This window comes from Nicotiana tabacum, chromosome 19 (assembly GCF_000715075.1).
Source record: "Nicotiana tabacum cultivar K326 chromosome 19, ASM71507v2, whole genome shotgun sequence".
Taxonomy (NCBI): Eukaryota; Viridiplantae; Streptophyta; class Magnoliopsida; order Solanales; family Solanaceae; genus Nicotiana; species Nicotiana tabacum.
This window is the reverse complement of record NC_134098.1, coordinates 103,415,378-103,439,989: the sequence shown is the minus strand read 5'-3', so window position 1 is coordinate 103,439,989 and position 24,612 is coordinate 103,415,378. Positions and strand designations below refer to the sequence as shown.

At 37.9% G+C, this 24,612-nt stretch overlaps 1 protein-coding gene across 4 annotated transcripts; it reads left to right on the top strand.

Annotated features, from left to right (window-relative positions):
• On the top strand, nt 1–19,512 carry LOC107827645 (mediator of RNA polymerase II transcription subunit 12). Of its 4 annotated transcripts, XM_016654838.2 has the most exons (14): nt 302–435; nt 2,199–2,293; nt 3,165–3,349; nt 5,653–5,712; nt 5,781–5,886; nt 6,861–6,929; nt 7,331–7,384; nt 7,612–7,719; nt 9,844–9,993; nt 10,088–10,435; nt 10,551–12,952; nt 13,962–16,565; nt 16,794–17,121; nt 18,647–19,512. In XM_016654838.2, the coding sequence occupies exons 3-14, from the start codon at nt 3,231–3,233 to the stop codon at nt 19,103–19,105; spliced, it is 6,807 nt and encodes a 2,268-aa protein (XP_016510324.2). In that variant the 5' UTR covers nt 302–435; nt 2,199–2,293; nt 3,165–3,230; the 3' UTR covers nt 19,106–19,512. The 4 variants fall into 4 exon arrangements, with proteins under 4 accessions (XP_016510315.2, XP_016510309.2, XP_075094432.1 ...); XM_016654829.2 differs by lacking the exon at nt 2,199–2,293 and having other exon boundaries at nt 1–435; nt 3,156–3,349; XM_016654823.2 differs by lacking the exon at nt 2,199–2,293 and having other exon boundaries at nt 3–435.
• The last annotated feature ends 5,100 nt before the right edge of the window (nt 19,513–24,612 follow it).

Genomic DNA, 24,612 nt, shown 5'->3' with positions numbered 1-24,612 from the left:
GCAAAACTAAAGAGTCAAAACCCCCACCCCCCACGCTTTCCTCAAATCCAAGAGCCTTCTTTCTTTCTCTCACTAAAACATTTAACTCAAATCTGTTCCTATCTCTCTCTAGACTTTCTCTCTCTATATCTATATATCTATACATCAAACCTATACATACAACAAAAATAGTAGTACATCTATTATACGATTCGTCGATAAAAATTCCTATTCAATCCCTAAATCTTACAAAGCCTTTATCTTTCCACTTGAAATCTGAATCTTTTGCTTCGTAATCTTCGAATTTTCTTTTTTTGTTGAGTTGGGGACCAAAACCCTAGCTTTCACTTTCAGCTTCAAAACCCCATCTTTTTTCAAACCCAAGTAGTTTTGAGAATCAGCAGTGATTGGCTGTGGTAGATTCCACGTTTCTTGGTGTTTCTTTGATTAATTCAGGTGATCTAATTTGCATAATCAAATAACTGATGAAAATTTCAAATTCTTAGAGCTCTGTTTCCGGGAATAGCTAATTGAGTTTGATTCCCCCTCCCCCCCTTCGAAATTATGGAAATTTGTGCATTTTAGTAGATACTTATTTATTCAGCTAATGCTACCTGAAGCTACTTAGAGGATTGGGAATTGATTTTGCCCTCAATAGTTAGTTACTTTTTTTCCCTTTTGGGTTTAAGAGGATTGGTTTTCTTGGGCGTCAGATTACTGTAATATTAGTGGTCCTTTGTAGCACTTGTATGTCACGTGTAATCGTGCCATTTAGAGTTAATTTGCTACTAAAAGATATGGAGTATTATTTAGAGTTGGAATGTAATGTGCCTAAATAGAGTGGTAGATATAAAGGATTCATATAGTCAACCACGATAAAGCCTAGTTGATTGATTAGTTGACATTACTGTAATAGTGGGTAATTATTTTGGTAGTTCTGTTATTTATTTACCATCTTTTGGTATTGAGAGAAAGATTTGATTACTTTGGGAACAAGAGCTTATTAGTGATTTAGAACTTTTGGGGGTTCTTTGCTTTTCTCTAAACCCTTGAAGTAGACTGCTGGTGGATCTAGTTCTTTCTCTTACTTTTGCAGACTGTCATTGTATATCTTTTGACTGGCGTGTTATCAAAGGCGCGCTTAAAGCGCGCTTAAGCCCAGAAGCGAGGCTCAAAACATGTTGAGCGCTTCGCTTCGCTTAGCGGGCGCTTCAGTATTGTCATCAAGGCTCTATGACATACTTTTTTCAATGAGCGTAATCTTAAAGAGGCGACACTAAACAATTGATATTTCACTTTATCGTAAATTTCTTCAATTTCTTTGTCCATATATTTGATATTCATGCTTATAGATATTAGTCTTGGACTACACATACATATTTGTAGCTTTTCTCCATTTGCACCTTTCTTCGTTAAAGCCCACGCTTTATTTGTACTTTGCGCTTAAAGCCCCAACATACCTTAGAGCTTTTTTGCGCTTTTCGCCTTTGATAACACTCTTGACTGCAAGATGTCCAATGTGGATTAGTGGGATTTGTTGCTATCATTGGATTGTTGAGAAATGGTTGAATAACTGTCTTAAGATTAACTCAGCTTGCATCAGTTTTGGGATTTTTTAGTAAGTAGTTTCTTGGACTTCTGGTGGACGAAAATTTTGAATTATTATACTACAAAGTTTCTATTTTAGGAGATCATCAACTAACATTCTTTTAAATTGTTGCGTCAGTATTGGCTATACTAAATTTCCGGTGCATGGTTAAGAAGGCTAACTTACTAGTTGCTGCACTTGCTCCAGTTTCTGCTATCTGTGAACTTTTCTTATAGGCCTAAGCTACTGCACATAACGGCATTGTGCTTTTTTCATTTAAAAATACTTCTAGTGGATTTTCAAATGTTAGTTTCCATTTGAAGCCTCGATTGAAGCCCGTTGCTGAATGCACTGCAATACGTGATTGCTTGTAAATGGTTGTCATCTTGAGTTAAGAACAACAAATATTATTTTTATATGAGTTCCACATCGTTAATTAATTAAGCTAGAGCTATCAGCTTCATTTTTCTCTTGCTACCTTCATATGATACCTGTATATCATGTAGCATTCCAAACTTCTTGACGATGCTATAGGAGTCCTTAGAATTCTATGATGGTTCATTTTGTAGTTTCATATATCTTGCTTTTTACTGTTGGAAAAAAATGTCTGAGTTCAGTTTAATGATTGTAGAGAAGGTCAATTAGGTGGATGTACTTGAACATCGTCTAAGCAGAAACTTCTCAGAGCTACTTCAATCCAAATGACATACTGTTTTGCTGTTCAAGGTTTAGCTTTGCCGTGACATTTTATAGTTAATTAACATGTATTGTTTATAATTGCTTGTTGTCTAGGTTTACTAGTTAAATAATCTTGACTTAGGATGGGGTTTTGAATACCATCACGGAAGTTATTAATCATGTGTTAATTCCTCGTGGAATAAGCATCTCTTCGGGACCTATAAAAGGAAATTGGTGTTCACTTTAAGGTGTAAAGGGTTTTGGAATCACCTGGTGGACCATTGTGTCTATTAGATTTCCAAGTTAAAGTTAGTAACCATGGCAATAAACTTAATCTTGCGGAAGCACATAGAGAAATTTGCAATTCCTTTAACAATGACAAAATTTATGTATGTTCATAGTTATAATAAATCTAGGAACTAGAACTGTTACCTTTCTAAAAAAAAAAATTAAATAAATCTAGGAATTTGAAATCCACGATCTTCTGTCAAAGTGCTCTATATGGTATAAAGATATATAATCAGAAGTAGATGCTCATTTTCTTCTACCAATATACCTTTTATATTGGCAGAAGAAAACTTCTAAATTCTAGATTTGTCATGGAATAGGAGACAAACACTGCTCTTTGTTCCTTGCTTGCCAATGAGACTGACTATTTCATGCTACCATGTTGGAACTCGTGAAAGCAAATTCTCTGAAGGTTGAATTCAATTGTATATAAGGAAAGGGAGCGGGCTGTTCAAAGTGTTCATAGGGAACTGCCAATAATGTAATACACACATATATTTAAGAGTGTGTGTGTGTGTATCACATAACTTAATTGTGTTTTCCTCAACAGTGAATTTGGCCTTATTTGAAATCTAGCTCTAGTTGTTATTATTATATCTTTTGTTAATTTGTGCTGTAATAGTTCTTGCAGTTTGACTAGAATACATTCTATTGTCGTCCGATGCTGGAGGCAGCATGCAGGTGATAGTTTGCAGAGATGCAAAGGTATCATGGTGGCAGCTGCACTAGTGCAGTTAATAACAGCACTATTGGGGGGTCGTCAGCCAGGGATTCATCTCGGGTGGAGTCAGCCTCCCTTCCGCCTAATTTCTCCAGGTAATATCTCTTGTAACGTGGGAATTTTGCAGGAGTAATTTATGGGCATGCTTTTAAAAGCATGCCACATGCTCATTTCACTAGTACGTTTGGAGGAAGTTAGCACGTCTTTCCCTTTTTCCCTAGGCATAACAAGACCAGAAACGAGATTTAGTAATAAAATGATTGTCAGTTTCAACCTGGTCTTGTCAGCCTTACCTGTAAAAGAATTCTGCATGTGTCAGCATTGGACATAAAGATCAACATAAATTTCACCTTATTTTTGCTTATGAATTCATCAAGGCAGGATAAACTGCAGGTGAAGTCAATGAATGCATGATCTTGAATTTGGTCACTTCATTTTTGTCAAAGTATTCACCAAGGTGGGAGGAACAGTAGGTGAAATCAAAGGTAAAGTGGAGCATTTAGTGGGGAATTATAAATCATGGACTGTAGACCGAGATAATTAATAGAAGCCAAAATGTTTGAAGCTTTCTCCTATGTTAAGTCTATCAGTTACTATTTTAAAATGTGCTAGAATGGATCATAGGTGTGAATTGAAGTACCTTTTACCATGCGTACTTGGGATGCAGTGTTTGATTGCATTAATTTCTGTGAATTCAGGGTTCGTATAGTAGAATTTCTATTGTCTCGGCATTATAATCCCGGGAAAATGGAGTATGATGATTGGGTTAGTAGTAGGTTTCCTAGCTATTTTAGCCCGAACAGAAATGTCCTACAATTGGCACACTGGACTAATGAAGGGATCACACCCCCCCCCCCCCAAATCAAATTGTTATTTGATAGTCATTGGACTGTGAAGCTCTAATTTCAACTGTGCAAACTCTACAAGAAAATTTATCTACAGTTGGTTATCTTCCTGCATGAATCAATGTAGACTTAGCTAAAGATAGGAACAATGGAAGAAAAGATCCATATAGGTGATACCTTCTAGTTAGGAATAGGTTTTAGACTTGTTAGAGAACTTTTAATTTTATTATGATTTTATTATACATATATATATATATAAAGCTTATTTTTCACTTTCAGTTTTATTTTATTTTGGTACGTTGAAGAGATGATTTGAGCTTAAAGAAGAAGTGAGGATTCATTTTGCCGACTCCAACTTGCTTGGGACTGAGGCATAGTTGTTGTTAGTTATCATCCCGAATACGATCGCAGTTCGTCAACTTGCTACTTTATGCATCGCAATGGCTAGCATAACAGAGGAAACACAAAGAAATAGTAAAAATATATGAGGCAGTTCTTTTATAACAGATGCAACTAAACTGCCTGTCAAAGAACAAGTAGCAAATAGATATAATTCAAAGACTTCTCCAGCCAAGATTAGGTTGTGGATTGTGGTGGAGGGTTACCGCAATGGAGATGAAGATAGGGAAGGAGATGCAGTGGCCACATTAGGGTTTTGGGGAAGTGAATCGAATGAACCAATGTGTGTACAAAACAGTCTCTTACTATCTGATTTTCTTTTCTATGGGAATATAATATACGAATTACGAAATTAGTAGGATGGTTTGTTGATTTAAAAAACTAATTAGTAGGATGCTTATCCCTATATTATCCAATCCTTTATCAGGTTACCAAATGACCCCCAAATAATCCCCGGAGTCCTTATAATGTGGTAATAAAACGTCAATCCAGTGCGATATTTATCTTTTGACCCTTTTGTATTCAAGGTTGAAGGTTGTGTGGTGCATATACTGTCATGTAGCCACATTTTCCTGCTTTCACTACCTTATCAACAAGTCAGAATTCCTAGAGGGCCGACAGAAAAGTTGAATATCATCGCTTGGTGGCCAGGACGACATCTCGGTGTTCCAGTAATGAAGCAATATTTATGATGATTTTTGTTTCGCTGGACAATTGCTTGAAATATAAGTTTAAAAAACAGACTTTATACTCAAGTCACCTCCTGTTTCATCTGAAATAGGTGTGTTCACAATTCTATGCAATTCTTGGATGTCTTCATCATAATCTTATTCTGTGAAATAATATTTGTTGTTATCTTTTGCTGTGTACTGGCACTACACAACGCGGATATGAAAAAGGAAGAAGTATAGACCGTGTCTATGTAAGACACTAAGACGTAATTTTTTCTTTCATATTTTTGATTTTATGGAATCAATGCATCCCTAGTTCATCTTTGTCTATTGGTTCTTTGAATAGCTTATTTGCACTATTTCATGTTCTAAGCACATAAGAATTGCATTGGACTTTCCAGGAAAGCATGCAATGTGAACTCTTCCTTTTTCTTGCTTAATATTTCCTAAGTGGTACTAAGCTGAGCTGATTTGCTCTTGCAGACGTCCCTTACAACTGACCCCGTACAAATTGAAGTGCGATAAGGAACATCTTAATTCCAGGTAATTTGGCGATTTTGAATTTGATAATTGAATACTGTAAATTTGCTAATTTTTTAGTTTCTTTTCAGACTTGGGCCACCTGATTTTCTTCCTCAGACTCCTAATTGCCCCGAGGAGACATTGACCAAAGAATATGTCCAATCTGGTTACCGGGAGACTGTTGAAGGTCTTGAGGTATTCCTTCTGTACTTTTCAATTTTTTTGGGTCTCTTGCATAAATATATATCTTTCTCCACTCGTTTCTGTATGCTAGTCTTTGTTTAAGCTAACTGCTTTATTATTAAAACATCATCAAGGTGCTTCAGCATGGTAATGTTAGAAGTGATTCACTCCTTCTTCCTGCCTCCCAAATAAATACATATCTGCATTATGGCACTTTCCAGAAATACAAAATTCAGTAACATTTAGGTTTTGGTCCGTCAGTAAAAGGATACATAAGAGTTGTACTGTCTAGTGAATTTGTAATAGTGGGACTACAATGAGGGCATAGCCGTTATGCATGGTAGGGAATAAGAAATATGCCTCCCAATGGTATTATGGTCCACAATTTAACCAGACAACCATGATGAAAAAAGAGCCCCTTGCCTATTTCACGATCAAGCGTTTTACTTTATGTTTTTTTTTTGTGATGAAACAAGCGTTTTACTTTATGTTGACTGATTAATGCGTGATCTGGTTCCGCATCTGGGTAATACTATTGGTAATCGGACTGCCTCTTAGAGGAGAGTTTTGATCTGGTGCTTTATTTCCCTGACTCATCCCCTAACGCTTCTATTAGAAAGCAATGAGCATTTGTCGTAGTAAAGAGTGCTCTTTAATATATACTAGAAACATAATCTAGTTTTTCTTATGAGAATAGGAAAACTATAAGCATCTTTGGTGCAAAGTAGGTGATTAAATATCTAATCAATTTTGCTTTCCTCTATTTTGCTATCAACTGGAAAATCCACACCTTCTTTCACCAGCATCCTCTTCCCTTTCTTCGTTATTGAATTTTCTCCTTGTTCATTTCTTTTCCTACATTTTTCTGTTTCTTTAGCTCTCCTTCTCTATTTTGTGGCCTTATAGCTCTTCTGCTTCCTTGATCTTCCGGATTGGTTGGTTGGTACACTAATTATCTAACTGGTTTTTGCTTGTCATGTTGCCAGGAAGCCAGAGAGATATCGTTATCTCAGGTTCAGGCTTTCACAAAGCCTGTTATATTTAAGTGCAAGGAGGTAAGCTTTTGAGCATATATAATTGGACTGTGGATTTCTTTTTGTGTTCAATTTAGTGACTATTCTAGTTTATATGCCTTTTTTGGTTTTTCATTCCGTTGTTGAAGTTGAGGACACGAGTGGGTTGCTCTAGTGGTGAGCACCCTCCACTTCCAACCAAGAGGTTGTGAGTTCGAGTCACCCCAAGAGCAAGGTGGGGAGTTCTTGGAGGGAGGGAGCCGAGGGTCTATCGGAAACAGCCTCTCTACCTCAGGGTAGAGGTAAGGTCTGCGTACACACTACCCTCCCTAGACCCCACTAGTGGGATTATACTGGGTTGTTGTTGTTGTTGTATTCCGTTGTTGAAGTTGGTATCTCTGCCATTTTTAAATTACTGACTAGCTGTTTCTGTCTCTTTGCAGGCAATTAGAAAATGTCACAGGGCTATCAATGAGTCTCGGGCTCAGAAGCGAAAGGTAATATATCATGTCTTGATGGAATTTATCTTGCTTTGGAGCTTATTCCATCAACCATGAATGAATTATATGGCAATCTTTTACTAGAGATTGGGTTTTTACTTGAATTCTCTTGATTTCTTTGAAACTTTATGAAATAATATTTGTCCTTTCCATATAATGTAACATGTATTTTTCAGAAAGCATGATGCTAACCTGGTGATCACATGAATTTATTCACGTTACAGGCAGGGCAGGTCTATGGAGTTCCTCTTGAGGGCTTACAGTTGACAAAACCTGGTACTTTTCCTGATCAAAGATCATGTGGAGAAGAGTTCAGGAAGAAGTGGATTGAGGTAATCCTTTCACCTCATCAGGAACCCATGAAATGGCTCTCCGACGAAATGAAATGTCCTTATTGGTTATTAAATATGTAGGTGTTCAGCATGGTACAAAAGTGTATGTTGTGTACGTGATGAGGTTATTTAGTACGATTAGCTAAGCAGTTAATGTGTCCTTTTCATTTGTGTGCTTATGGTGTTCCTGTCATATATAAACAATGGAGTTGAGTTCAAGTTCTTGACATGGGTGCTGGTCAATGATCATCTATAGTGGTTGATTGTTGACAAAAACCTAAGGGTGTGTTTGGTTTGATTACAAAGTTGATTTGGACTTTCTATGTTGGATGATTGGTTGAACATGGATAACTACAACAACAACTACTCCGCCTCAATCCTAAACAAGTTTGGTTGGCTGGATGAATCTTCACTGTCCAAGTTGCTCTATTGGTAGAATATGGATGAGTTTCACTAAAACATTTTTTAGCTAATATGTGCCTTTGTCGTATACTGTCCGAGCTGTGTTATGATTGTAAAACTGATTTGCTGAAGCATCTAGATTAATTCAGGTAGATTCAAGCCAAACATGCCCACGATTCAGATTTTGTACACATAGAAAGGGAGGGAGGGTGACCAATAGTTATTTGATCATAGATGTCGTGTTTGTTCTCCTGTGTGTGCTGCATTCTTCCCTCCGGATTATAGAATCTTTACTTCATCTGCTATATCAACTACACCTCAGTCCCGAACTAGTTGAGATCAACATATGGATAGATCTGACCATTCGGCTCTATTTTAGTCCATTTCATTCCAATACTAAGCAATTTGTCCTTATAAGACAAACTAGGGGTTCTCTAAGAGTTAAGGTTCTCTAAAGTGAAAACATGGAGTCTGGATTAGCATCAGATTTAAAACTTTAACTGAATTCTTTTTTAATAAACTGGGTATTAATAAACTGGGTAAATTTCAATGTAAAAGAAAAACTGAATTAAAATTTCCTTCTGATTTCATGGGATTTTATCTCTTGGGAAATTGTGGTCAAGCCCCCTTTTATCCCTTGGAGTATAGTGTAAGTAAGAATTTGAATTATGTTCGATTTTCTTCTGATTTAAGATAGTTCTTAGTTCGGTAGAATATGTGTATGATTGGATTTGGTTCTATGGCCAATCATATTTCCTTATTTCACTTTCATTCTACTTCTTTTTCCTAGGGATTAGAGTTTCTGGGTTTGGAATTCTGAAATATTTCTAGGATTTTTCTTGCTCGAGAAGATCATCCCAACCTATATAGTATCTAATCACATGTAGTCGGCATTCTTTCTCTACTCTATTACGTTTCTCTTTACTGAAGACTGGAAAAGTACATGTTTGTAGCTTTCAGCAGCCAGAGGAAAATACTTAGATTTGAGTCTCTGCTTTGTTGTTCATCATTTTAGATTCGAGTCTCTGCTTTGTTATCCATCATTTTCTTTGTGTGTTCTTCTCCTTCTTCTTTCCGAGCCGAGGGTCTATTGGAAACAACCTCTCTACCTTCATTAGGTAGGGGTAAGGTCTGCGTACAGACTACCCTCCCCAGACCCCACCTGTTGGGAATATACTGGGTATGTTGTTGTTGTTGTTGTGGTTGTTGATGACTTCATTACCTTCTTCCCCATCCTTAGCGTTTAGGCAATATGGTGCAACAATACTTGCTTTCCATTCTTGGCCAAAAAAGGCATGAGTATGTGTGAGATTGCATGTAGATTCATACATTACCAGTCAGGTTAATATTCTATCACTTGCGTTTGCTCATTTTGCTTGATTCCTAGGTTAATGCACCAATCAGAAGTTAATAGCAAAATATTGCTGAAGTCATTGACTTGGATCGTACTCTTAGTTTATGCTTTCTATTGCTGTTATCACGCTTAATATTCAGTTCTACCCTTGCTTATGCAGCCATAGACACTGCCTTTTTTTAAAAAGGATTAGCTTAAAAGGAAAGTGCGTACATTGTTGATGTGGAAGTTCAGTTATTTCTCCTCTTCTAGTTGTTTTGGTTGAAGTTATAGCTTTTATGATATAATGTTTGATGTACTATTTGCACAAACAAACATTTAAAAGTTTGAACTGGAATTGACTATGAAATATTTGCACTTATTCTCAGGGTTTATCCCAACAGCATAAACGGCTAAGGTCTTTGGCTGATCATGTTCCCCACGGTTATAGGAGAAAGTCGCTTTTTGAAGTTCTTATCAGAAATAATGTTCCATTACTAAGAGCGACATGGTTTGTCAAAGTAACTTATCTCAATCAGGTAATGGTCTTCGTTGATAGGTGATACTAGATTCATAAACTAATTTGACTATTTGTACCGCTGGGAAGGATCAGATTGTAGTTTATTCTTGCAGGTTCGTCCTGGCTCTTCCAGTATGTCATCTGGGGTGCCAGACAAAACTCATATTTCCCGCTCTGAGCAGTGGACAAAAGATGTAATTGATTATTTGCAATATTTGTTGGATGAATTTATTTCAAGAAACAGTGTTCATTCTGCTTTGCATATCAGAGATCGGTCGCCACAAATGGGTTATGCAGGATCAATTCAGCTCAAGAGTGATCCAACCTTGGGGACCATCGATTGTGAGGAGCCTTCACTGCATTTTAAATGGTGGTATGTTGTGCGCATTTTGCAATGGCATCAAAGAGAAGGGTTGCTCATTCCATCGCTTATTATTGATTGGGTGCTCAACCAACTACAGGTATTGTCAGCTTAAACACTGTTTCAATCTCAATAAAAATGTTAAATGAATCGCCAGTTAGTTTCTGTCCCTTTTGTTGATGAGATTATTATGCCTCCTATCTTGTTCTTTTCAGGAAAAGGAATTGCTTGGGGTTTTGCAGTTGTTATTGCCTGTAATTTATGGTTTCATAGACACTGTTGTCTTATCTCAGTCCTATGTGCGCACTCTGGTGGGAATAGCTATTCGTTTCATCCAAGAACCTTCTCCTGGTGGATCTGACCTTGTTGATAACTCTCGTAGGGCTTATACTATGGCTGCTCTTGTTGAGATGCTTCGATATCTGATGCTGGCTGTGCCTGATACTTTTGTCGCTTTGGATTGTTTTCCTATGCCACCATGTGTGATGAACAATGTGGTGACTGATGGGAGTCTTTACTCGAAGGTAACTGAGGATGCCCGAAAGGTTAAAAATGGCCCTTTTGAAGTTGCTTACTTTCTTAGAGATAAAGGCCCTGAGGTACGGTCTGATTCTTATTCCATCAGTCGTGTTGTATCTTCAATTCAAAAGCGAGCGCAGAATCTTGCAATGGCTGCAAGACCCGGCCATCCTGGGCAAAATGTTGCCAAAGCTTTACATGCGTTGGATAAGGCTTTGGCACATGGGGATTTGAGAGAGGCATATAAGTTTCTTTTGGAGAATGTTCATGATAGTTCTATTGATGATTGTTGGTTTGCGGAAGTCAGCTCCTGTTTGCGTTCCTCGCTTAAGTATATCCGGGGTGTTACTCTGTCATCTATTTGTTCCGTCTTCTTCATTTGTGAGTGGGCAACTTGTGATTTCAGGGATTTTCGTTATGCACCACCCCATGGAATCAAGTTCACTGGGAGGAAAGATTTTTCTGCTATATATATTGCTGTTAGGCTTCTGAAACTGAAGATGAGAGAGGCAGGACTTTCGTCAAGGCTCAGGGAGCACAAAATTGTAAAGAATGACTATCTTCGAACAGATCCTGGCCAGCTGACTAACTATTCTGGTAGAAGTCCTGGTAGTGGTGCTTCTGAACCTCTTTGTTATAAAAGGCGTGCCAGTGGAAAATGTGGTGATTTCCTAGGCATGTTTGATAGCCCATGCCCTTTGCATGATATTCTTGTGTGCTGGATAGATCAGCATGAAGTGCAAAATACAGAAGGTTTCAAGCGTCTTCAACTACTAATTATCGAACTTATACGAGCTGGAATTTTTTACCCACAAGCATACGTGAGGCAGCTGATTGTTAGTGGACTAATGGATGGGAATGGACCTATTTCCGATCCGATGAAGCAAAAAAGACACTGTAAAATCTTGAAGCACTTACCTGGTCAGTATGTTCAGGATGCTTTAGAAGAAGCTCGAATTGCTGAATCCCATGTACTTTCAGAGGTGATGAATGTCTATTGCAATGAGCGTAAGCTAGTTCTTCATGGGAAGATTGATCCCTACAGCACTACTTGTGGTACTTCTTACCATAAGCATAAGCCTCGTCCTAACTCTGGTGAGAGTCTATCCGCACCCTCCGTTGATCAGTTGAGATCTTCTGAATCTGGATCCTTTCGGTTGTCCAAAGATGCTGGTAGAGGTGCTGAGCTTGAAGAGTTAAAAGGTTCAATTACAACATTGCTGCAACTTCCGAGCTCTTCGTCAACAGATACTGGAGTTGATGAATCTCAAGTAAGTTTTAAGAAGGCTGTTGTTTCTGGTAGCAACGGGATGGATAACAGCGAAGGAACACCTGGGTGTGAAGAATGTAGAAGGGCAAAGAAACTAAAAATAAGCGAAGAGAAAAGCTCTTACAGCCAGATTTATCCACTAAATCCATCAGATGATGAAGAGACTTGGTGGATGCGAAAGGGCCAGAAGTCCATTGAGTCTTTTAGAGCAGAACCACCTCCTAAACCAGCCAAGTCGGCTTCTAGGGGTCGGCAAAAAATTGTCCGTAAAACTCAAAGTCTTGCACAGTTGGCTGCAGCCAGGATTGAAGGTAGTCAGGGAGCATCCACAAGCCATGTTTGTGATAGTAAGATTAGCTGCCCACATCATAGGTCTGGCATTGAAGGCATTGTTCCAAAGTCAGCAGATGGGACCAGAATGCCTAATGGAGATGTTGTTTCGATAGGGAAAGTTTTGAAGCGGCTACGTTTTATGGAGAAAAGGACCATAACTGTGTGGTTGATAGGTATTGTAAAGCAGCTAGTGGAAGAGTCCGAGAAGACTGTGACTAAGGTTGGTCAATATGGTCGACCATTCTCTGCTGCTGATGAACGGGGTTGTGTGCGATGGAAGCTTGGAGAAGATGAATTATCAGCAGTGCTATATCTGATTGATTCTTGTGATGAATTAGTTTTAGCAGCCAGGTTTCTTCTCTGGTTGTTACCTAAGGTTCTTGGCAGCTGCAGTGCTACAGTTCATGGTAGTAGGAACATTCTAACAATTCCTAAGAACGCAGAAAACAATGTATGTGAAGTAGGCGAAGCATATCTTCTATCATCTATGCGGAGGTGAGTTCTATGTTTGTGTCATTTAGGATAGTGACCTTAGTTCTTTATCTGCAGTTGTTTTCTTGTCAGGTTTTGAATATGCTGATTGTTTGTTAGTTGGATTGGTTATTCTATGTATTGTGAAGCCCTGCTGCATCTGGCGTATAGGGTAGAAAATACATTTTCTCAATGTAAAGGGGAAATTAGCAAAACCTGACTGCGATAAGTTAAATCTCTTATGTTCATGTGTATACCGCATTCCAATTCTTTTGGCATTATTATTTATGAAGTTTCTTGAGTATTGGTAGATCAGTTTGGATGGTGGAGTCCAGTATGTACAGATAAAACTTGTTTTCCACTTGTTACATGACTTTGATATGAGATGAATGCATCTTTCTGGATTCTTAGAATGATAAGTTTGTGCCGTCATGTACACCAAAAATCTTGTGGTGCAACTTTGTGTATACTTGAGGCAAAAATATATTTTCTTGTATAGATGCTATATGCGAACCTGAATTAGCATATCTTTTATTCCGCTTTTGTCTGCATTTTTGAAAAGCTTTTTTTCTTCCTTTGTGTTGTATGTCACTTAGGTTGTTTATGCCTTCATATAGTTTACATTCTTCTGTTAGCACTTCTATTTTTTTTTTTGGTTTTTCCCTGTTTCCTGTCGAAGAAACAGAAAGCATATCCCAAATTTGCCCTAATGCCCCGAATGAAGTGGTCTGGCCTTGCACTAGCTTATAGTTTTGTTCTTAATACTTTACGTGTGGATGTTCCATATGCAAATTTGTTTTATTTGGCCGTATTGTGGCTTTTACATGTTATCCATGTTTCTGCCATATAAGCCGACACCTTCTGTAATTATTTAAATAAATAACTATTTTAGTCTGCTTCATTAGCTGTGTTATGAATGAAGTCAGATTTATGGTAAATGTCACAAGATATATGTTTCGTCTTCTGTTATCTGGTTGAATTATTCTGTGGTTTCTGCTGTTTAACCTTACCTCCTATTATGTCTTTGGTTCAGGTATGAAAGCATCATTGTTGCTGCAGACCTTATTCCCGAAACATTGTCAGTGGTAATGCGTCGTGCTCAAGCTATTCTTACATCAAATGGAAGAGTTTCAGGTTCACCAGCCGTAATCTATGCACGATACCTCTTAAAGAAGTATGGCAGTGTCGGGAGTGTTACTGAATGGGAAAAGACTGTCAAGTCAACTTTCGACAAGAGACTTGCTTCTGAAGTTGAATCCGGAAGACTGCTGGATGGAGAGTTTGGATTTCCACTTGGTGTCCCAGTGGGAGTACAGGATCCAGATGATTACTTCCGGCAGAAGATAACTGGTGTTCGGGTATCTAGGGTTGGTTTGAGCATGAGAGACATTGTGCAAAAAAAGGTTGATGAAGCTGTCAATTATTTCTATGGCAAAGACAGAAAGCTTTTTGGGCCCAACTCTGGGAAAATTCCTGGATTCCAAAAATGGGAAGATGTCTATCAGATCGGTCAGCAGATAGTAATGGGATTAATGGATTGCATGAGGCAGACAGGCGGTGCTGCTCAGGAAGGAGACCCAACATTGGTTTCCTCTGCTATATCTGCAATTGTTTGTAATATCGGGCAAGTCATAGCAAAGATACCTGATTTGTCTGCCAGTAATAATCACCTGAGCTTCTCTTCCACTTCTGCTTCATTGCATTTTGCACGGTGCATCTTACGCATTCATGTAATATGTCTTTGTATACTTAAGGAAGCTCTTGGAGAGCGTCAAAGCCGTGTCTTTGAAGTTGCTCTTGCCACAGAAACGTCCTCTGCCCTTGCACCAGTTTTTGCTCCTGGAAAAGCTCCTTGTTCTCAGTTTCAGCTTTCTCCGGAATTGAATGATTCTAATCCGTCCAGTGATATTCTAAACAATTCAAGTAGAGTAGCTCTTGGGCGGGCTGCAAAAATATCTGCAGCTGTGTCTGCACTTGTTATTGGGGCAATTCTTCAGGGAGTTGCTAGCCTAGAGAGGATGGTCTCTCTCTTCAGATTGAAGGATGGTTTGGATGTTGTCCATTTTGTGAGGAGTATGAGGTCCAATTCAAATGGGAATGCACGCTCAGTTGGGACATTAAAGGCAGATAGTTTGGCTGAAGTTTCTGTCCACTGGTTTAGGGTGCTTGTTGGGAACTGTAGAACAGTTTCTGATGGATTTATTGTAGACCTTCTGGGTGAAGCTTCTATTCTGGCCCTATGTAGAATGCAGCGGATGCTACCTTTGAACTTGGTCTTCCCTCCTGCATATTCAATGTTTGCATTTGTTCTGTGGAGGCCATTGATTCTAAATGCAAGTTCTGGGACTCGTGATGAGGTTCAACAATTACATCACTCTTTATTGTTGGCTTTTGGTGATGTTATAAAGCACTTGCCATTTCGTGAAGTATGTTTGAGAGACACACATAGCCTTTATGACCTCATAGCTGCGGATACTGTTGATTCTGATTTTGCATCCCTGTTAGAAGCAAGTGGTGTTGACTTGCGCACGAAGGCTTCTGCCTTTGTGCCACTCCGTGCACGGCTTTTCCTAAATGCCCTTATTGATTGTAGAATACCTCAGCCAATTGTTAAACAGGATGATGGAAATCAGGTGGGAGTACAAGGAGAGTCAAAGTTTCATGGTGCTGAAAATGAGACAAAACTTCTGGATAAGCTCGTATACATTTTGGATACCTTGCAGCCTGCCAAGTTTCATTGGCAATGGATTGAGCTCAGGCTCCTCTTAAACGAGCAAGCTGTAATTGAGAAACTGGAGGGCCATGATCTCTCTTTAGTTGAAGCTTTAAGAGCCCTCTCGCCCAACACTGATAAAGCATCGGTCTCAGAGAACGAGAGTAACATTATTGAAATGATCCTTACCAGGTTGCTTGTTAGACCTGATGCTGCTCCACTTTTTTCTGAAGTTGTACATCTTTTGGGGAGGTCACTTGAGGATTCTATGCTATTACAGGCTAAATGGTTTCTAGGAGGCCATGATGTTCTTTTTGGAAGGAAATCTGTTCGTCAACGGCTCATTAATATTGCTGTAAGTAAAGGTCTTTCAACTAGAGCTCAGTATTGGAAGCCGTGGGGATGGTGTCCTTCCAACTCTGATCCCACAACAAGCAAGGGAGAGAGGTTTAAATCTGAAGTTTCCTCCATAGAAGAAGGAGAAGTGGTGGATGAAGGGACTACCTTGAAACGGCCTGTGAAGGGGTCTGGCCATACTGTTGATGTTGAAGGGTTCCTTGTCCGTCAGCAGCATGTCACTGAGAGAGCTCTTGTTGATTTAATTCTCCCTTGTCTTGATCAAGCCTCAGATGATTCAAGAAGCACATTTGCTAGTGATATGATAAAACAGATGAACCACATTGAACAACAGATTAATGCAGTTACTCGTGAAGCGAGCAAGCCTGCTGGAACAATTGCTTCTGGAATTGAAAGTCCAACAACTAAAAGCAGCCGCAAGGGTACAAGAGGTAGCAGTCCTGGGTTAGCCAGACGAGCCTCTGGTCCGGCAGAAACAGTACCACCTTCACCCGTGGCTTTGCGAGCATCATTGTCATTGCGCTTGCAGTTCATCCTGAGATTATTCCCTATAATATATGCAGATAGGTAAGAATACATTGAGGTTTGAGTTTATGCCGTTGCTCAAAATACCACTATCCGTAATAATATTGTGTCACTCTGTCCTCTGGTTTTCTTCATTGAAAACCTTGCTATATATACTAGTATACATTAATTGCCAATTTTTGAGAATATATCCATTGTGGTGCAGATATTGTCTTTCAAAGTAAGAAGATTTTTGTCTGTACAATGCTAATCGTCATATTTGGCTGTCAGGGAACCATCAGGGCGTAATATGAGATACATGCTTGCCTCAGTTATATTACGTACCCTTGGAAGTAGGATTGTGCATGAAGATGCAAGCCACTTCTTTAATCAAGCTTATAGTTCGAAGAGAGAGTTAGATTCACTTGTGGAGGCTTCTTCTACTGCTTCTGTTGTTATGTCCTTGGAAAGTCTTTTTGATCGTTTATTACTGTTGTTGCATGGTTTGCTGAGTAGCCACCAGCCACGCTGGCTCAAGGGGAAATCTAGCTCTAAATCATCCAGTGAATCTAGCAAGGACTACTCTGCATTTGAGCGTGAGGGAGCTGAGAATCTCCAGGTCTGCTTTTTGTTTGACCTTTAATTGCCGAGTCTGGTAGAATTCAATAATACCTCTATATCTTGAGTTAGATAACCTGATGATGAAGGTAATCTTTGAAATGGAAATATTTTACAAACTGAAAAAACATGTAAATAAAATGTTGTCCTCCTCCATATTAGCCGGCCATTGAAAATATTTTTTAAATAGAACATAGTATAAGTAGTAGTACAACGAGAATTCAGGTGTAAATGAGGACTCCTTTTATCTATGGGGTTTACTAATTGGGACGCTTGTAAAGAACCTTGCATGCAGCCACCACCAGCACATACTTGAAATGGGAACTACTCAAAAAGTAGACTATTATATAAAGGATTTCACTTCTATAGCATATACTATCGGCTAAATGTAATAAAAGATAACTATCCGTAATAAGTGAAATTAGTAAGATGAAAAATAAGGCAAGTAACCTTCTGTATCTGGTCAAATTTCACTGCCTGTGTAAAAATTCATTTACAATTGTTAGTGATTATAAATTAAATTCTTATATAAATTAGAAAGTGAGGTACTTATATCCTCTGCTGTATTGGGGTAGAACTACAAATGACAATACCTGCTGTATAGGGTAGAATTAGAAATGGCAAAACTACCTATCAAGGGAAAAAAAAAGAGACATGACAAAACCCACTCACAGGTTTTCTGGGAGTTTGTTTTTCATGTGCATAACAGAGGGAGAGAGAGGGTCTTAAATCATTTAAATAGTTTTGAGGGTGGCTATAGCGATGGAATGGGATTCTAAAATTGTAGTGTAGGTGAAATAATTTGGATAAAGGCTTGCTAGTCAAAGAATAAAAGATAATTTTGGGTAACAAGTCAGTTGGTTTTGATGCGCTATTTTCACACAACTCCTCTATGGAAAGTGTCTTTAATTGTTGTGTTTTTTGTGATGTGCTTGTAATTTAGAAGTTGATTATGTCACGGGAACAACACTCATTTCTATGGGATTCTCATTGTTGAAATATGGACCACCTTATCTAAAAGTTTAGCTGCTGGAGGGGTTGTTTTTTAAATTTATCTTAGGTCTTCAACACGCCTCCTCACTTGTTGCCCTGATTTGCTTCTGAGGGATCTTAATTTGTATATTTGTGAACCTCTGGCATTAACCTGTCTTCCCGAAGCCCATGTTAGACAGTTATCAATTGCTAGCAATAAAATGGTTAACAATGTCGTGTTTCAAGTACTTCTAGTAACTTCTCTTCTTAAGCAAAGCACTTCTCTTCTCATAGCTCATTGCAGTATCCCATGCTCCCTTTCCGTAGATTCTTGGCTGCACTTGATGCTTTTTACTTATTTTGACTCAATAAATGATTCTTTCAAGTTGGTGAATTTCCTAACAAAACCTTTCCCTGGTTCTTTTGAAATGGACAATTAACCAATGTTTTAGAATGTCTTTATTCTGGATGTTATCCATTCCTTGGCTGGCTCTGATGTATGTTTGTCAATTAGTTACAAGGCAGTGCTCCATTACTATTCTTGATTGGTGCAGAATGAATTGGATCGAATGCAGCTTCCTGAGACAGTCAGATGGCGCATCCAAAGTGCCATGCCAATTCTTTTCCCTTCTGTTCGGTGGTCAATATCTTGTCAGCCCCCATCAGTAGCACCTGCTGCTCTCAGTTCCCTTCTACCCAGCAACCCAATATCTGTATTGCACTCTTCTAATGGTTCGAACCAAACTCAGAGGACTCCAGTTTCTTTATTACGAACTGCCACGAGTGTGTCCGGGAAGGCCAAGCACGTATCATCACAGCAAGAGAATGATCTTGAGGTGGATCCATGGATTCTTTTAGAGGATGGGGCAGGGTCAAGTCAATCATCAAGTAACTCTACCTTAGTTGGTGGGAGTGATAATGCCAATTTGAAGGCATCCAACTGGCTTAAAGGCACTGTAAGGGTTAGAAGGACAGATCTCACGTATATAGGTGCAGTGGATGATGACAGCTGATTTGAGTTACATAATCCCTTTTGAATTGGAGGAGCAAAGCCGAGACAGGTCTTTCATTAACCCTACACTCTTTTTTGGTATCTGGAATCACCATGTCAGAGCATTTCTCCGCTTGCCTTTAGCGGCATATGAAGCTGCTGGGAGGCCCATTCTTTTCTGGGGCATTGGGTTGCAGACAAACCCTGAAGCAGCTTTTCTCTAGCCTGCCCATCCAACTGCTCTAGAACCCAGCTCGACTACTAACTTGTTCATTAAGCCCCTTCGTAGATTGCCCAAATCATGGCGCTGTCCGATGGTTGTTGTACATATTGGAACTATTGTTTCCTTCCGTTGAGCTGATTAGAATATTCAAAGGAACGATAATGTAGCTGTTTCATGATATGCAATGTCATTTTGTATCCTCGAAATCGAGTAAGCTCCTCACAAGCTATCCGTTCTGTATGCTCTCAATAATTGTTCTTGTTCCTCCCAGAGGCAACCCACCCCCCCCCCCCCCCAAAAAAAAAAAAAAAAAAAAAACCAAAAGAAAGCACACACCGGCGCGCACACACGAACACGAAAGAGGGCTTGATGCTGTTGATTTGCATTTGCTTTCCACAATGCAAGTATTATCGTATATATCAAGCCCCAAGTGCTCGTGTAAGTTCACTGTGGCTATGATATTTTGTTTTGTATGCCATGGTTGTCCGAAGAGTCGATACAGCTTGGGGTTTGAGTTTCCTGATTTGCACTTTTACATTAGTTTAGTGCATGACTAACACTATTCTTTGTGCAGATTATGCAGGGTTTCAACTATTAGTTATTGATAAAGATGAATGTGTAAGGGCTGTTGTTTTATCTATTTTATTAATTTGTGATTTCTCTTACTGTTTTTCGTTCTTTTGATGTTTCTGAAAATTGTTGTTTGGGGTTTCATAATTCTGTTGGGTTGCAAGGGAGGAGGGAGAACAACTTTTACCTGTATCTAGTGGCCGTGCCAACCCAATATGAGACATTTCATTCTTTAGTACTTAAAACTTTCATCACTTAACTATAGCTATTTGAAATTTATTTTGCAGATTATTAAGTTAAAAACTAAGTAGACAGACCTTAATGTTGATTACGCTTGTAGTTCATGTATATAACGGCATCACATATTGCTTTTACAAATGTGGAAACTGCTAATTCATAGTAAAGATTCATAACCGAAAGATGTGACAGTTTTAATTCACCTCAATTTGTGATTAAAACTCTTTCTATAGTAAATTATACTTGTTGCATGTACTGTGTGCGGCTAAATTTATTTCTGTCAGCACACTTCTAATATGTACTTAGTTCAGATAAAATAGACTTGCAGAATCAGGTTACAAAATACTGAGGAAGCTGTATCGATCCATAGTTAAGAGATGTGTATATATTTATTTTCTATTTATAATCTTCTCTTAGTTTCCTTTAACTTATTTGAGACAGGCGAAGTCGTCTTTATTGTATATTTTTCTCTTAGGATATAATGTCTCACTTTGGCATGAGCTTTTTCAAAGCGAGTTTCGAGCGGGAACTCATGCTTTTAATTTCTTAAACGTCTGGTCCAAATTTATGTCGCGATTACCTAATTTGAATGATGGTGGTTAAAATTATCTAATTCTTGAGTGTTACAATTAATTTATAGTTTTGTTTTGTTAACAATGCGCTAATAAATGGTCTATAGGGTGATGAAATTGTAGTCCACTTGATGATTTAGGTATAGCATCGATAATTTATTGTGAAGTCTATAACATTACCTCTAGCCTGTTTGACCAACCTTCTAAAAAAAACTTATTCTGAAAAATCTTTTTTTGAAAAAATAATTTTGGTATAAAACAGTTTATATTTGGCTAATTAATTTGAAAAGCACTTCTGAACATCAATTTGTGTTTGGATAAGCTTTTCAAAAATTATTTTTAAGTGTAAAAGTACGAATTAGGACATAAAAGATTTTACTTAATAAGTAGTTAATATTATTGAATAGATAAATAATTCAAAAAACTTATTATGAAAGACTATAATTAAGTTTTTTGTTTTTGTTACGTAAGGTGTGAAAATATAATTGAAAAGTACTTTATTCTTTCAATGTTTTAAGTATATCGAGACATCATTCAATAAATATAAAAGCATTCATCCCCAAAGTCACAATTTATTAAGAAATCTATCCTTAAAAAAAATTACTTATACATTTGGAGAATTGCATTTAGAATAGCTAAATATTGAATTATGTTATCTTGGTATGTATAATTTCTTTCGCCAAGAGAAATTTTTTAAATAGCTTCTGCTTTTGGGAATTTAGCTTCTCAAAAATAGTTTATGTTTATGCGCGAAAACACTTTTTTCTTCTTAAAAGCTTGACAAAACACTAACTTTGAAAAAAAAGAAAGAAAATTAAGTGAAGCTTGGCCAAAACATGCTATATTCGGTAATAATGTAGACATTAACTCAGACTCGTGATGAGGTGGTCATAAGGTTATCCTAACTTATTTGGGTTTCGTTAGGACACCTTTATTTATGTAAATATATAATATCGCACAACTTGTCGAAGTGAAACATAAAAATCGGGAAGTAAGAAATACTAAGAAGAATTTTTCAGTATTTCACAACTCTTGGAGACTATTGAGTTCCATAAGAACTCAAAGATAATCAATTATCATGGCTTCAACAAGTAAGTATTTCTGAGTGTCCAGGGGCGGACCCATATGGTGTCAAGCGGACTGAACCCGCTTCGCTGAGAAATTACACTGTGTATATTAATAAATTATATTTGAAACAGCAAAAATATGTATAGAAATAAAAATTTGAACCCACTTGAAACTAAATGTGGTATCTGTTGAGGCGGTAAAGAGGGTTCAAAATGTAAGGAAAGTGTTGTGTTCGAATCCCTCCTTTTATATATTTTTTTATTTCACTTTATTTTTTTTATTGAAATCAATAAAAGTTATTCTACAGTTTTACCTACTTCAAAAATTAACCTATCTACAAAGTGAATTTTGGTTGTTTCTTTCTTAAATTTTGATAAAACATGAAAGTACATTTGTTTAAATCATTTAAGAACAAAAAAAGTGTTCAAACCCTACTTGTCTTACTCGACACTACTTATATGAATAACACTCATCTTTTACTGAACCCGCTTGTATAAAATCCTGGTATCCTGTCCTAATTTGCATGCAACGATCAGGGGCGGCCCAATGATATTTGGGGCCTAAAGCCATACTTCAACAAGGAGCCTTAAATTTTCGGTATTACAAAAAATAATTTAGTAAAATTTTATTTAAAATTTATTTTTCTAATTTTTTGAGATACAAAATTATTAATATTTTACTTATAATCGATCTTTTTACTATGATCATATATGTTCTAGGATATTATTCCATTCTCTTAGAATTTCCTGATTTTCTGAAAGATTTATGATAAATTTCTCACCAACTTCTTCTTCTTCTTGGATTTCATTATCGTCTAGCTCAATTTTGTTAGTGATTTGTTCACCTACCATAAATTCTTCCATATTTTCTGATTCAAAATTTTTATAGTTCGCTAAAAACTTATCAATAGCTCCTTTTTGAGATAGTATTAAAGTTTTAACTCTTCCCTTTTTTTGGTGTTTTAAATACGCGAATTCATATTTTTCTTCTTGATATATTAAAATTTTAATAAATATATAACACCCCGGAAAATTTCGAAGTACTTGAGCGCTAGTAATGTAATGATCCAACCGGTCATTTTAACTTTTAGAACCCTGTTCCCTAAAATAAAACTTTCCGTATGTACTTTTAATAATTTATGACTTTCGGGGATGGTTGGTTCGGGATTTGGAAGTGTTTGAGTTGAAACCGGAATAGTTGGTTCCTTAAACTAGCCTTAAAATGCTAAGTTTGACTTCGGTCAACATTTTGAGAAAACGACCCCGGAATAGAATTTTGACGATTCCAACAGCTCCGTATGGTGATTTTGGACTTAGGAGCGTGTTCAGAATTTTATTTGAAAATCCATAGTTAAATTAGGCTTGAAATGGCTAAAATAGGAATTAAAGTTTGGAAGTTTGACCGGGGAGTTGACTTTTTGATATAGGAGTCGGAATCCAATTCTGAAAATTCTCATAGCTCCGTTATGTTATTTATGACTTGTATGCAAAATTTGAGGTCAATCGGACTTGAATTGATAGGTTTCGGTACATAATGTAGAAGTTCGAAATCTTAAGTTTCATTAAGCTTGAATTGGGGGATGATTCGTGGTTTTAGCGTTGTTTGGTGTGATTTGAGGGTTCGACTAAGTTCGTATGATATTTTGGGACTTGTTGGTATAATAGGTCGAGGTCCCGAGGGGCTCGGGTGAGTTTCGGACGACTAACAGTTCACTTTTGGCCTTTGAAACACTGCTGATAACTGCTGGTATTTTCTTCTGGTATCCTTATATGCGATCACGTAAGTTGGTCTGCGATCACGTAGAGTAATTTAGGCAGAGGTGGATTTGTTCTACGCGATCGCGTGAATGGGGTTGCGATCGCGTAGGGTTAATTTGGGCAGCTGGGAATTTGTTCACTGCGATCGCGTAGACACGTCCGCGATCGCGTAGGATTGGCCAGTGTGTGTATCGCGATCGCGTGTCATTATTTGCGACCGCGTAGGGGAAATTTGAGAGGAAGCTGGGCCACGCGTTTGTGCTACGCAATCGCGTGAAGAGGGATGCGATCGCGTAGAGTCAGAACCTGGTGCATCGCGATCGCGTGGGACTTGATGCGATCGCGTAGGGTTAATATTTGGGCAGAAAAATTTGTGCTACGTGATCGCATGAGGAAGTTCGCGATCGCGTAGAAGAAATCACTGGGCAGAGAGTTTAAGTTCTCCCATTTTCCATTTTTAATGATTTGGAGCTCGGATTTAGGCGATTTTTGGGAGATTTTCAGTGAAAACAATGGGGTAAGTGTTCTTAACTCAATATTGGTTAAATTACCCGAATCCATCACTATTTTTATCATTTAATTGGTGAATTGAGTTGGAAAAGTTTGAAAACCCTCTTGGATAGATTTGAGGATTTGAGGGCCGAATTGTTATCGCAATTTAGTGATTTTGGTATGGGTAGACTCGTAGTTGAGTGGGTGTTCATATTTCGTAACTTTCGTCGGATTTCGAGATGTGGGTCCCACGGACGAATTTTTAATTAATTTCGGAATTTTTATTAAAAATATAGTATTTTCTTATAGAATGGATTCCTATAATTTTTAGTGATTGTATCAAATTATTTTTGGTTAGATTCGAGCCAGACATAGTTGGATAATCGTGAAAAAGGCCTTCTAGTGGATTAAATTGGAGCAAGACGAGGTAAGTCTCTTGTCTAATCTTGTGAGGGGGAAATTACCTCATAGGTGATTAAAAATTAAATAATTATTGCTAATTGCGGGGGCTGCGTACGCACGAGGTGACGAGAGTCCGTGCGTAGCTACTATTAATGCTAAAGTCCGGGTAGTTTAGGACTCAAAGCATGAATTACTTGTGTAAATTGTA